We start from the raw sequence: 14160 nt of genomic DNA, 5'->3' as shown, positions 1-14160 counted from the left end.
TTATAACTCTTTGAAACTGCCCCTTTTAGGCTGTGATACAAAATGTGGTGTTTTGGTGACTGTTGCTTTAAATTCAAATGGGATTATTCTCATTTCAAAACAGGCCGGAGCTACTGATGCCCATGTGTCAGCATAGTGGCAGATTCAAAAACAAGACTAATGCTTTTTGCTAATGAGGGAGAGATGGTCACTAATGGGTGGGGCTTTCCCCCTCTGACACTTACAAAGGGAGAATGTCAGTCAAAGTGTTTCTGCAGACTGTTTATCAAGTGTGATTATAAATAGAATTCATTTATTAGAGGCTTGATATATTAATAGATTGTTGCCACACATTTGTGTTTAAACCCCTTAATAAAGTAATTTTAGCATAATAGGTCCCCTTTAATGTCAATTTAGAAAAATGCATAATTTAAACCCTTATATAGGAAGCTTCAGGCCGATGCAATATTATTATCTTCTAATTATATATTTAGTAAATTTCCATTTACAGTAAACTCTTCATTAACATATTCAGGTATGAGTGTTTATATTCTTGAAAGGTTTTCCAGCCATCATGGCTGTCAAAATTATCAGATTCTTCAAAACTAAAAAATATTGATGTGTTGCACGCCAGGCCAGTAGGTGGCGATTTCACACCTGTAGACAATTTGCTTTGGTTGTCAAGTTCTTGCGCATACTTAAAAACTGAAATTTTTTAACTCCACAGAGATTCTAACGATAACATTTTCTGTGTTATTTTAAAAGTTAGCATTTTTCTGTGCGGCAAATTTTTTTTTTAGCTACGTCCACTCCCTTAAAGCACCACAAATCATATATTCAAGTCTCCATATGATCTTATTACATATATATAAATATGTGCATATTTTACGAGATTTACGTCTATAGATGCAGCCATCGAATTAAAATAACTTTTTAAAATATATTTCTCAGTCGTTTTTCATTCACAATATGTCTTAGGATAATATTGTATTTCTTTATTAAAGACATCAAGCACACGATGTTAGCCCGTGGACACACTGCACTTTTCACCCCATAGATGTGGACCAATATGGATCAATCACTGGCTTTTACTTTAATGGCTAATCAACTTGCTTAATCCCGCCCTTTTTCACAGCGCTGCATGACAGAATTTCGCAAACTCTAGTGTGACAGTGGCATTGTTCTTTTGTCTTTCTATCAGGCATTCATATATTTATTCATATCTCATTCATATATTTTATTCTTTCATTCATTCATTATCTTGTCGGCTTAGTCCCTTTTTTAATCTGGGGTCGCCACTGCGGAATGAACCGCCTACTTATCTAGCAAGTTTTTAGGCAGCGGATGCCTTTCCAGCCGCAACCCATCTCTGGGAAAATATTATACTTTTTCTTCAAATCAAAGTTTGTAATTTTGTGATGGACCTCGTTTGGTTTAGTTCATGGCTGATGATGCTTAAAAAAATACTTTCTAAAATAATATCACTATTGAGAAATTGAATTGAATTACATTTATAATGAACATTTCTTTTAAGAAGTGGGCACAAATGCACTCTATAACTTGGTAAATATAATCATTATTAACCCAGAGTTCGAAAATGTAACCCGACTAGTCAAACTGACTCACTAAGCTCATAAATGACCCAGGGTTTCAAGTGTGAAAAGCCCATTTAAAAAAGCAATTTACACAAAAATGAAAATTACCCTGTAATTTACTCTCCCTCAAGCGATCCTGTGTATATGACTTTTTTTTAACCGTCAGACGAACACAGGTGGAGCAGTTACAAATTTTGTCCCGGCTCTTCCATGCTGTATAAAGGCTCATACACACCGCTTTTCGTTTGCGTTTATCGTTATCCGGATTCAAACCCAAGCGATTTTCACTGGCGTCGAGCAGAAGAGTATGCAAAATCACTCCTTGATGTTAGATGGCCCTACACAACTTTAAGCTTCTGACACCCGCTTATAATACAGAAGAAGAAGACAGAAAGTTGACACACTTGTTGTTAAAGTTACTGGCGATTCGAAAAAGCATGGATGGTTCAAGTAGCAGCTCCAGCTCTGGCGATAAAGAAATGATTATTGTTCACCAGTGCAATAAGCAGCTCCACATTCATATCGCCTCTGGGCATCTTCTTCAATGTGCGCTCGCATTTACAGTTTTGCACTTGAGCGCCTCCAATTGCTGTTTACTGTAACTTCAGCAGCTCCGTACACGTGAACAAAGTGCCGATCTGATTGGTGGAGAAGGTTTTGATGCGGTGCGTAAAAACAAAAAAACGAGTATGAGGCATTTCTTTAAAAATTGCACTTTTTCGCTTGGTGTTTTACGTGTTGGTGTGCACGATCACATTGGCTTTCTTTATTTAGTCACGAGGCGTTAAACGTTAACTAAAAACGTGAGCAAAAAGCGTCCCGGTGTGCACAGGCATTAATGGTGTTGGATAGAAGTTATTTTGAAGTTTCTGAAAGCACATAAATCTATCGTCAAACTAACGTTATACACCGAATGCATGCTATGTGTGACCGTATACAATATGACGTGTGATGTAAGACTAGTTGACATGTACATGGAATTATTCAAAAGTAATATACTGTATAACGTTATACAACAATGGCTGATTTATACTTATATGTCAAGGGAACAGCGGGAATAATGGCGCCTGTCTTGTGCGTAGCCGTGGATTCACACTACTGCGTGCTTTTTGTGTTTTCTGTGTCGAGTTTCTTCACGGGTGTTTTGTAAACACTCGCTCCATTGGGCTTGCGCCTCTCAGCATCGACCACACTCATCACCGCTACCAAGCTGACCAATCAAAGAGCTTGCGCTATGCGACGTGTAGTTACAATGTTTGGGAGGTGTGTGTCAACGTCAGCCACGACGAGTTCCATGCGATCGTGTGAGGGCTGCGCCGCACTATACGTGTTCACTTGACGCAGAAGTATAAATCAGACTTAACAGCAAGCAAAGTCGTTTTTTTTATTGGTCGTCAACAAATAGTGTATTAACTGGTTCCCAATATATTCCTGAAGATACTAATTAGTTTTACGTCAAACATCGTATATGTCAGTTTTATATTTGTCCATTCATCAGACTCTGATTAGATTTAGATCATGCTCCTAAATTTATTTTCATACACTTCTATACTATTGTAATTAACTTACCCCTTCCTTTGTTTGTTTTGGTATTTATCTCTTTCTGTAAATATGCGAGAGGGGTCTGGATGGAGACCTGGTGCAGTGTAATCTGAGCTGCATTCAATGCTTCTTAATGGGCTCACCTAACCCCTCCTCTAACCCGACAAGGTCGCCCACTGAAGCTAAGCAGGGCTGCGCCCGGTCAGTACCTGGATAGGAGACCACATGGGAAGACTAGATTGCTGCCAGAAGTGGTGTTAGTGAGGCCAGCAGTGGGCGCTCAACCTGCAGTTTGTGTGGGTCCTAACGCCCCAGTATAATGATTGGTACTCTATACTGCTCAGTGAGCACCATCTTTCAGATGAGACCGTAAACTGAGGTCCGGACTCTCTATGGTCGTTAAAAATCCCAGGATGTCCTTCGAAAGATTAGGGGTTTAACCCTGGCATTCTGGCCAAATTTGCCCACTACCTCTGTCTATCATGGCCTCCTAACCATCCCCATATCATATCTGGCTTCATCATTCTAGCTGCGTCCCAAATCGAATACGTATGCACTATTCCTCGTCGTTTTGTAGTATTAATAGTGTAAGTTGTGCATTCACACTGAAACTTTAAAAACAGTAAGTGCACTTTAATTACCCAAGTGATGCACTCATTTAGCCGGTAAAATGAAGTGTGTAATGATGGACACTTCACGCGCACAACGCAGCTTTGCTCGCGTATCGGAAAGGGTGGAGCTTTCGGGCGCACATGTTGTATAACCTTATTTATTTTTGATGGTGAAAGCAAAATTCTCCTACGATAGTGATTATAGCGCCTCCTGATGGTGAATGCGGCTATACTCATGGCAGGTATTGTTTGGTAGTTTGGTCATTTATTTCACTAATTTTGCAACCGTCATCAGGGAAACGGTTTGAATGTCTGCTTAGTTAAAAAAAACATCAGTGCTCCATTTGGGTTGACACAACAGTCATATACTATGCAGTTGAGTGTGTAAGTGCATAGTGTGCCATTTGAGACGCAGCTTCTGTCTCCTCTCCAGCAATCAGCTGGTGTGAGGTTTGGTGCAATATGGCAGCAACTGTGTCATCCAGGTGGATGAGGAGATTCCCCCCGAAAATGTGTAAAGAGCGTTGAGTGTCCAGAAAAGTGCTATATAAATGTAAGAAATTATTATAATTGTTGATTTTTCTTTTATAAAAAATAATAATAATTATTAATAATATTGCCCCCAGAAGTCAGTGATTGGCGTTTATAATTTCATTCATTTTCTTTTTGGCTGAGTCTCTTTAACTTTATAATTTAAACAATTTAAATATTTCTTTTACTAAACGAATCTATCTGCTTCACAAGACGTGTTAAGCCCCTGGTGGCGACAATGGATTTATGGTCTTTTTGAAAATTCAAAATAAAAGTCACTATCCAACACCATTATACAGCATAAAAAGACGGGATTCAAATTGAAAACTACTTCAACTGTGTTCGTCTGACAGAAAAAAAGTCATAAATCAAAAATGGCGAGTATATTATGGGGTAATTTTCATTTTCGTGTGAACAAGTCCTTTAAGTTCTTAATTCTCCTACCATGTAACAGATCTGATGATCTCACTTCCTGTCATACGAAGTGAACGGCACAGCATGAATGCAAAATGAAAACTCAAAAATAGTCACCATTTCAAAATATTTTCACTTGCCAGGCCATAAAAGGAATTCCACGACATCTCATAACTAAAAAAAAAGAATACTAGTTCAGCCCAAATGCGCACAACCAAATGAAACGTTTACAAAATATACAAAAATCCACAAAAGAGGAAGAATAGAACTTCACAGATGAGCGCCGGTTATTGCCTGGTCCTCATAAAAATCTGAAAGTCATAAAAGGCATTTAAAAGGCTGAGGTATTTTCACCAGTGTCTGCTGTGCACCAGTTCAGGACGCAGACTGAGTCTCTTTAGTGTCTCGTAGCCGATGACAATCATGATGGATGTGGGTGTGGAGGAAATGATGCGTGCCGAGAGACCCTTAGTGAGACCCCAGATGCCCTCCTCAGCCATTAGCTGCTTAAACGTCTCAATCACTGACGAACGTCCTTCAACCTGCAAACACACAAACGTGCTTTATTAAGACCGTATCATGCAAAAGAAGAACCGCAAACATGAACACTGACTATAGTTGTGACTAGAGGTGTGAACCTCCACTGGTCTCATGGTTCGGTTACGATTATCATGCCATCGATTCAGTTTAATTCGATATCACGGTGCATTGACGATGCTTTCTATACAGTTTTATATTTTGTGTTTTGTGTGTTATATTTTATATTTTCAGTGGAGAAAACTCTGCAGACACACGCTCGTGTCTGTATCCAGAAGTATCGCTGTAACAGCCGAGAGGAGAGAAAAAGTCACGCTAGCAGGTCAAATGGGCCACAGAGAGAGAGAGAGAAATGGAATTTACTTTCATTCTTTCAATCGCAGTGAAATAGGGGCTTCTTCTGCAAGTGTCAGTAAAAGACTGTCCAGCAAACACACACACAGTGAAATTGTGCAAAGTTTATGTGTTTTAAAGTAGTTGGTGCATTGTATATACTCGCGCTCGCCTCCCTCGCCATAGTAAGTTTATGAATATTACTGAACCGATACCGAATTGTCCGCGTCTGCATTGCGGTGCACCGAAGAAACAAATAATTTCGACATCCCTAGTTGTGACCAGTGTTGTCAGGTAACAAATTACAAATACTTCAATTACTGTAGCTGAGTAGTTTATCCTCAGGAATTGTAATTTAATATGTGTACTTTTACGTTTGTAGTGCTGTATCAGTACTTTCTCAATTTTTTTTCTTGTCTATCCATTTGTTAGGTCGTGACATATGCAATACTGTTTCCACGTTCAAGCCGCTACTCATCACATACAACAGTATTTTTAAAAATTTATAAAAAAAATTTATCACTTTCTGATATTTGGCATGGTTATATATATTTCGATTGTGATTTTCGAAAGTATTACAGCGCTTGTAAACGTTTATTATTACCATTTGTTGAGTCTCCCGATACAGTCTGACATGGGCGTTGCTAGGTCTATTTTAGAGGGGCTGTAGCCCCCCCTATATTTCTACTCAGCCACCCTAAAACATTTACAATTAGCTCATAAACTGTACACTAAATTATCGCCTCAGTCCCCTTTACATTTGATATGAAAACAGCGGCAGAATTCGGCTCCTCCCCGTCTTTTGTTTTTCATTTGATCAGCAAAACACAGTCGTGAACAGCGAGAGAACGAGGTGTGTGTTTATCGATAAATTGTTATAATATCTGCTTATTTGCACTTCTTTGATATAGATAATCTTGTATCACCTGTATCCCAATGTCATGGAGGAGCAGTCTGGTTTTCTCAGCTGCTGTTTCCTCCAGCGAAAAATATAATTCTTGACAAACATTTCGCTACTTTTATTTCAAAATGAACTACCATTATTAAACAGTTTACAGTTTACACAACTATACCATACAGTCTTGCACAGGAAGGATTCAACACAGTGACAGGAGCACTTAGAGAATGTACAGTACTCGTTTAAACTGTCACTGAGATAGAAACAGATAGTCCACTTAAATGTAACGCTGCAAATAATAAAAAGTAAGCCTCCATATGCTTTCAGAATACCTAAATATATGTATATTTTGCTCCAAACATGACGTGCATTGCTCTTACACAAGCTGGACACAACCAACAAGTTTCTTTCAACAGTAATTTTTGCTTAAAGGATTAAAATGCAAATTATATATAATTGTGTCATATATATATAATGTCATAAACATAGGTTTAATTTATATGTAGTAACAAAAATATATTAAATTTTTTTTTACCTTTTAAAATTAAGAATATAACCTCTTGTAATATGATACTGTTTAAATATTTGGGGCTCATAAGATTAAGTAACGAATACAGGAAAAGCACTAATTTTATGACCCAATTAATACTCTACAAAAAACGCTTTCCCTTTTTTATTCCGCAAACGAATACTCAAATAAAATGCATCACACACTCAAAAACAACTATCTCAATACTGATTACAATACATAAATATTGATGGTGTGACGTGTGAAGTTTTCCAGTTGTTACCTGTACTCTGGCTCGCACCACATCCATAGGGTTTGTGAGGGTGGAGGCTGTAGCTGCAGCCATCGGTCCCGCAATGGCCTGTAGGATGAGGTGCGGACAGTCAGCAGGAGCCAGTCTGGAGAGCTGCTCTAAAAACACACACACACACACACACACCACAGGATACATGTCACATGTTTATCAAATTACAGCGAGTTCTAAGCTGAAAATATTACAAATATTCAGACCACCCAAATGATCGGGTTCAAGTAGAGCTCGAAATGACAACTTATATAAAACTTATTACAGGGTTCCCATGCTTATTTGAAGTACTTGAATTTCAATTATATGAATTCAAGACCTGGAAAATACCTGAAAACAAATATAACCTTGAAAGTACTTGAATTAAATTTTAAATAAAATTTGTTTGTTTATTTGTATTCAATTGTCAAAAACAGAACAAAAAAATTAGACATTCCTAAATAAAAAATCTTACATTTAAATCTTAGAAGAATTTAAAAGAACACTCACAAACAACACATATTATATCAATTTTTTAGAAACCGCATTTGAATATTACCAGTATTAAATTCAACAAATTTTATTACATTTTTGGCAGTAACCCTGACATTTTTAACGTAAATATTAAGTCAAATGTGCTTGGTGTTATTTCATAGTGCTACATATGCTGAGGTGTGAATTACAAAGGTGCTTGATTTAAAACTAATTGTGCTTTTAAAAGTCTTTAAATCTGGTGTCCATGAAAGTGTGGGAACCCTGTTATTATATGAAATGATATTATTGTTGAAATAAATTGAAATAAAGCGTGACAATATGTTGTTTCGCTATATAAGCTTGTTACACTGAATGATATTTCAGTGCATCTAAAATATTTGAAGGTAAAAAATAGGACTACACAGTACATCGAAATATTGCTCAGATTTATTCATGCATATTGCAGTAGTTTGCGATAAATTAGTGAAGGCGGTAAGTCCTCTCGATTTAGGTGTTTTTGTTTACCTGAATGGTTGTGATGTTTCCAGGTTTATATAACCATACCAGTGGAGCAAACCTTTAAAAATACATCTCTTGTTAAGACTTTTTTTTTGTCCAATTCGTGACCATTTTTTGTAATTATTTTCATGCCAATTTTTGGTTGTTTACATTGTTAATCTCAGATTTGTTTAATGCAACATTAAACAACATGGCTTTACACTTTCAGATTATTATATCGTTAAAATATGGTAAATACATTCAGCGTTAATATTGTTTTTTTGATAATTTTTAAAAAATCTCTAATGAAATATCGCATTATTTAGTACGCCATCACACAGTGCATTTTTCTTCAATGTCACACAGCCCTAGTAAAATTGTATGACTGTCTTTTTACGACACATTCTATGCACAAACATTTAAAAAAACTGATTACCCTATTTTTCTCTGATGTCAAAAAATGTATTTAATGAATTATTAATTTGACTTAATTTGCTTAATAAAAACGGTTTCAGCTTTACTAATATTCGCAACATGAAATCATTTCAGCTTAAGGCTGATTTATACTTCTGCGTCAAACGCACGGGTATGCTACCGCATTGACGCATAGCCCTTCGCCATGGCCGTCGGCGACGTGCACCTTTAAAAAAATGTAACTACACGTCGCAACAACGTGTAGCGCAAGCTCTGTGATTGGTCGGCTTGGTAGCGCTGACGAGTCTGGGCGGGACCAAGAGCCACACGAATGGCACAAGCCCAATGGAGCGATTGTTTACAAGTGTGGAGTCCCGTGAAGGAGCTCCGAATGGAAAAGTTTTGTTTTGTGTTTACCTCATAGTTAAAGTTGTTGCACGTCCGCCGGTTCCTGCCTCAAAATGAGCGAGTTTGAGCCACTTGTTGTACATTCAGGAAGTGTTCAGGAAAAGCAAAACAGCAGCGAAGAAACTTGACACAGAGGAGTATTTACACCTCACTGCCAACTAGCATTTCGGAAGTGTTAATGCAGACCGACAGAGACAGCGCGCAGAAGTATAAATGCGCAGCTATACGCGTTGCATGCGCCGTGGGTTACGCCGGTGACTTGACGCAGAAGTATAAACCAGGCTTTATCATTAAACCACTGTTTCCCAACTCTGTTCCTAAAGGCACACCAACAGCACACATTTACAACCTCTTCCTAATCAAACACGACTGAAGCAACTCAGCAGAACATTAGAAGAGACTCCAAAACCTGAAGTTAATGGGTCAGATAAGGGAGACATCTAAACTATGTACTGTTGGTGTGCCTCCAGGAACAGGCTTGCGAAAAACACTGCACTAAACATCTTGGCAATTTAAAGGTCAAGCTAAGTGCTTTGAAATGTGCCATTTTTATTTTGGATGTTTGACAATCTCAACAGAAACATGAAGAGCGGGTGGGACATATACATATATATATATATATATATATATATATATATATATATATATATATATATATATATATATATATATATATATATATATATATATACATATATATATATACATATATATATATACATACATATATATACATACATATATATATACATACACATATATATATATACATATACATACATATATATATACATACACATATATATATATACATATATATATATACATATATATATATATATATATACATATACATATACATATATATATATATATATATACATATACATATATATATATATATATATACATATATATATATATATATACATATTAGGGATGTAACGGTATCAGAATTTCACGGTACGGTAATACCTCGGTATGAATGTCACGGTACGGTATTTATTGAATCATTTACAGGAAAAAAAAAACTTTTGAAAATACTCCCAAAAAAGTGCCAAAAGTGTCAATGACATACAAATTAGCCATCTATCTGTTAGCTTTGAAACAGGAACTTCAATTTTAATAACAAAAAATTATTAAACCATGTAAAAAAATAAAGTTTCAATTTAGTATTGTTAAAAACTCATCACATTCAACATTTAATCACTCACTTAGATAGAGATGGGTTTAAAGGAAAATTATCATATAACTATAATCTGGTAAAAGCTGGTATCTCTGAGTATTTACAATGTCCCCTGCAACAGAAAAAACCGCTCTCATTTGGGACTGAGGATTCTGGGACAAGAGAGATATGACTTGGCCCATGTTGACAGCAGTGGGGTAACGTTGTGCATTGTCTTTCCCCCACTTGAGAGGACAAACCATGAGTGAGATAGAGATCTCTTTGCGGTACAAGTCAATGTCTACATCAATCTGAACAGTGTGCTGTGTTTCTGCAGTCCCCATGACTGTTATTAGTCGTATTCCCCAACTTGCAGGCACGTGCACACATAGGGCTCAACCTGTGCAGTGCACATGCCCTTTTTAGTCTTGGATAGAAAATGCCCTTCCAAAACGATCAAAAGTGCCCCCGCGACGCGACACAACCTCCGTCCAGTCCAGCCCTTCAGTAGGCGCGCGATAACACCTCTCTTGAGTATGCGCGCTCAACCCCCCCTCGGCGCTTTACAATACGCGCGCCACAACACAGCTGATCAGAACGCGCGCGACAGCACCGCTATTCAGCACGCGCGCGGCGACAACACCCGCTTTAGGTTCGATCATTTCCATCTTTTTTTCATCTCCGCTACTAGCAGCACACTCCATTTCCGCATTACTGGATCTGTAGCGACAACAGACCGCAAAGGATTATGGCCACGCCGGGGCTGATGGGAAATGAAGTTCCAGCTACCTCCCGTTCGCTTCATTCGCCTGAGCAAATTTTCTCAGAAGACCTATAGTTTTACCGAGTCATGCGACTTCGGTAATATCGAAAAAATTTAATATTGCGGTATGACGGTATTTACAATACCGTTACATCCCTAATACATATACATATATATATACATACATATATATATATATATATATATATATATTTATTTTTTTTTAAAGATTTATTTTTGGCCTTTTTGCCTTTATTAGATAGGATATTATTGAGACAGGAAGCAAAGTGGGAGAGAGAGGGGGGGTAGGGTGGGGAAATGTCGTTGAGCCGGGATTCGAACTCACGACGCCCTGACGTGCTATTGCACCATATGTCGCCGCGCTAACCACTAGGCTATAACATCTACAAAAATAAACGTTAATTTCATACAAACTTTAAATTTTCCATACTCCTAATAATGCCTTACCTCCGTAAAAGTGATAAAAGGGCCACCAGACGGCGCTGTTGGGTATGTACGTCAGCAGCGATGCCACATATCCGCGATAAAACCCGCGAAACCCGTCAGCGTGAAAAATTTGCACCACAATGTCTCTGGTCTGCCCGAATGTGTATTTATGCTTGCCCGTGGCCATGGCCATCTTGGGTTTGAGTTTGAATCGCGTGAGCTGGCAGCCCTGACCCTGCACCATCAGCTGCTGGGAAACCACATCGATGGGCACTGTGATGCTCTGCGCCACCAGCGAAGCCGCGCCACCCGCCACCAGAGACTTGACAGTGTTATTGGACGAATACCAGGAGACGTACTTCCTGACCAGCTCATAGGTGGTGATGTAGGCCTGACCTGAGATCAGCGTGAAGGTGTTGATCATGAAGCCGCGGTAAAGACCACGTGCCCCTTCGACCTTCAGTATTTTGCAGAAGGCGTCAAAGGTGCCGTTGTAGAGCGATTTGCCCTTTTGGACCTGCAGGCGGGTGCGGATCAGGGTGAACGGGTAAACGGCGGCCCGTGTGGTCATGGTCATGAAGACGCCCAGAGAGTAGAACTTCCGCTTGTCCAGATCCTCCCATTCGATGATCTGAATGTTGCGCTTCTGCTGCATCATTGCCGCCGATGACCTCATCGAATCACACACACATGCTTTTCTCCTGAAGTGACAAAATCAGAACATTTTGGATAAGAGAGACGTGTTGCGGTGGAGATGTGAAGGTACATAGATTAAAGGTCAGCTGTAATCAGTCGCAGTAGAGATAATTCTGACATGTTTAAAGAAAAACACACAATTTAAGTCTATGAGCTGTACATCTGTCTATAGTTTAGATTTAAAGCTTTTGATATTTATTTGTTGTCTATTTTTTCAGAAATGCATGCACAAGTATTTATTTTGTATTAATACAAAAAAAAAAAAAAAAAAAAAATATATATATATATATATATATATATATATATATATACACACACACATATACATATACATACAGTTGAAGTCAGTATTATTACCCCCCTTGTTTATTTTTTTTACCAAATTTCTGTTTAACTGAAAGCAGATTTTTTTCAAAACATTTCTAATCATAAATTTTAATAACTCATTTCTATTAACTGATATATTTTATCTTTGCCATGATAACAGTAAAAATATTTGACAAGATTTTTTTAAGATACATCTATACAGCTTAAAGGTACATTTAAAGGCTTAACTAGGTTAATTGGGTTAACTCGACAGGTTAGGGTAATTAGGCAAGTTATTGTATAAAAATGGTTTGTTCTGTAAACTGTAAAAAAAAAAAAGTACTTTAAAGGGGCTAATAATTTTATATATATATATTATTTATATTTATATGGATTAACTGGGTTTTTTCGGAATAGGGTGTGTAAAACAATAATATTTGGCCTAATCTACGTTTGATTTCTTGCCAATTTCAAAGATAAATATTGTAATTTAAAGCACCTTTTAATCATAAAATGACAATAAGACAGAAAAACAAATGTTTTCATTTGTTGTGATTGAAAATTCTGGGTTTTTAGCTTAATAGAGTTAAATTAGTTTTTAATTTTTTTTATTAATATAAACATCTGAAAATAAGAATTTTTAGGAAAATATTTACAACTTATATTCCTCAGCATTTTAACTTGTTTAAAAAAATAATTTCGTTCTTGTGCTAAAGAAGTTTAGGTGTAATTATTATAATACAACTAAAATATTTGATATTTAGTATACGCTCCTAGCCAAAATGACTTAATTTTGTAACCATTATAAGACTACTGGGTCACTTTACAAAAAAATCACACTAGTTCATGTACTTACTAACATTGAACAATACATTTATTACAGTATTATTAACGTTAGTCCATGAAAATGAAGTTATTCGTTGTTAGTTTGTGTTATCTGACAGTGCATTAACTTTATTTATTTTTAATATATGGTGTATAAGACTGTTCATACTTACTGACTATTGCAATGTATAATAAATGTAATATAGCATCAAATTTAGAAAAACGTAAATGATAAAATCTGTTTAAAAGTCAGTTTTAAAGACACAGGGATGTTGTCGAATATTTTATTAAATTTTAACACTATTGTTTAGCACAAAAAGACATCTTCTTAATGTAACCTCTGCCAGAAAACAAACTATCTTTTGGTGATGAAGATCTATTTAAAAGACACAAAACGCCCATGTATGGTCAAAGATTAAATATAGCAGTAGTCAATCAGTGATTTGGCTGTGACAGAACTCAATGTTTATCAGAGTCATTGTGACCTTTTCATAGTGGAGCTCCAAAACTAACAGAGCTCTCCTTTCTGCTGCACATGCGCATTACACGACACAATATACCACCTGACACCCCCTATACAAAAAAAAAAAACATATCTCGACCACCACAAGTACATGACTGTCGCTTTGACCTCTCAGACACGCACGAACTCACCTGATTAACTCGCCATGATGGCTGCTTCTCCACCCAGCGGTCTCAAGCAGAGCTGCGCGGTCCTGTCAGCAGAAAAACGCGGTATTTCTCCTGTAAAAACTTCATTTCTCTGCTGGACTCGCGGCCTGCTGCTCCTCCCGATAGAAAGTCATGCCGATCGAGCTTCTGCTCTACACTTCCGGCGCATGCTCAAAACGTCACTGCTGAAATATCGAGGGTCCGCTGCTGCCTGCTGATTGGTCATTGACACAGGAGGAGCGGCTTGATGATTGGGCGGTG

General features: G+C 37.4%; 1 protein-coding gene across 1 annotated transcript; it reads right to left on the bottom strand.

Annotated features, from left to right (window-relative positions):
• Positions 1-4419: 4419 nt before the first annotated feature.
• Positions 4420-14060, bottom strand: slc25a44a (solute carrier family 25 member 44a). The gene is made up of 4 exons (NM_001007350.2): positions 13882-14060; positions 11422-12101; positions 7232-7359; positions 4420-5214 (listed from the first exon to the last, which is right to left on the bottom strand). The coding sequence occupies exons 2-4, from the start codon at positions 12056-12058 to the stop codon at positions 5023-5025; spliced, it is 957 nt and encodes a 318-aa protein (NP_001007351.2). The 5' UTR covers positions 12059-12101; positions 13882-14060; the 3' UTR covers positions 4420-5022.
• Between the last annotated feature and the right edge of the window lie 100 nt (positions 14061-14160).

This window comes from Danio rerio, chromosome 25, assembly GCF_049306965.1.
Source record: "Danio rerio strain Tuebingen ecotype United States chromosome 25, GRCz12tu, whole genome shotgun sequence".
Lineage (NCBI taxonomy): Eukaryota > Metazoa > Chordata > Actinopteri > Cypriniformes > Danionidae > Danio > Danio rerio.
Note: the sequence above shows the minus strand (reverse complement) of the source record. Positions and strands in the feature narration are given on the sequence as shown.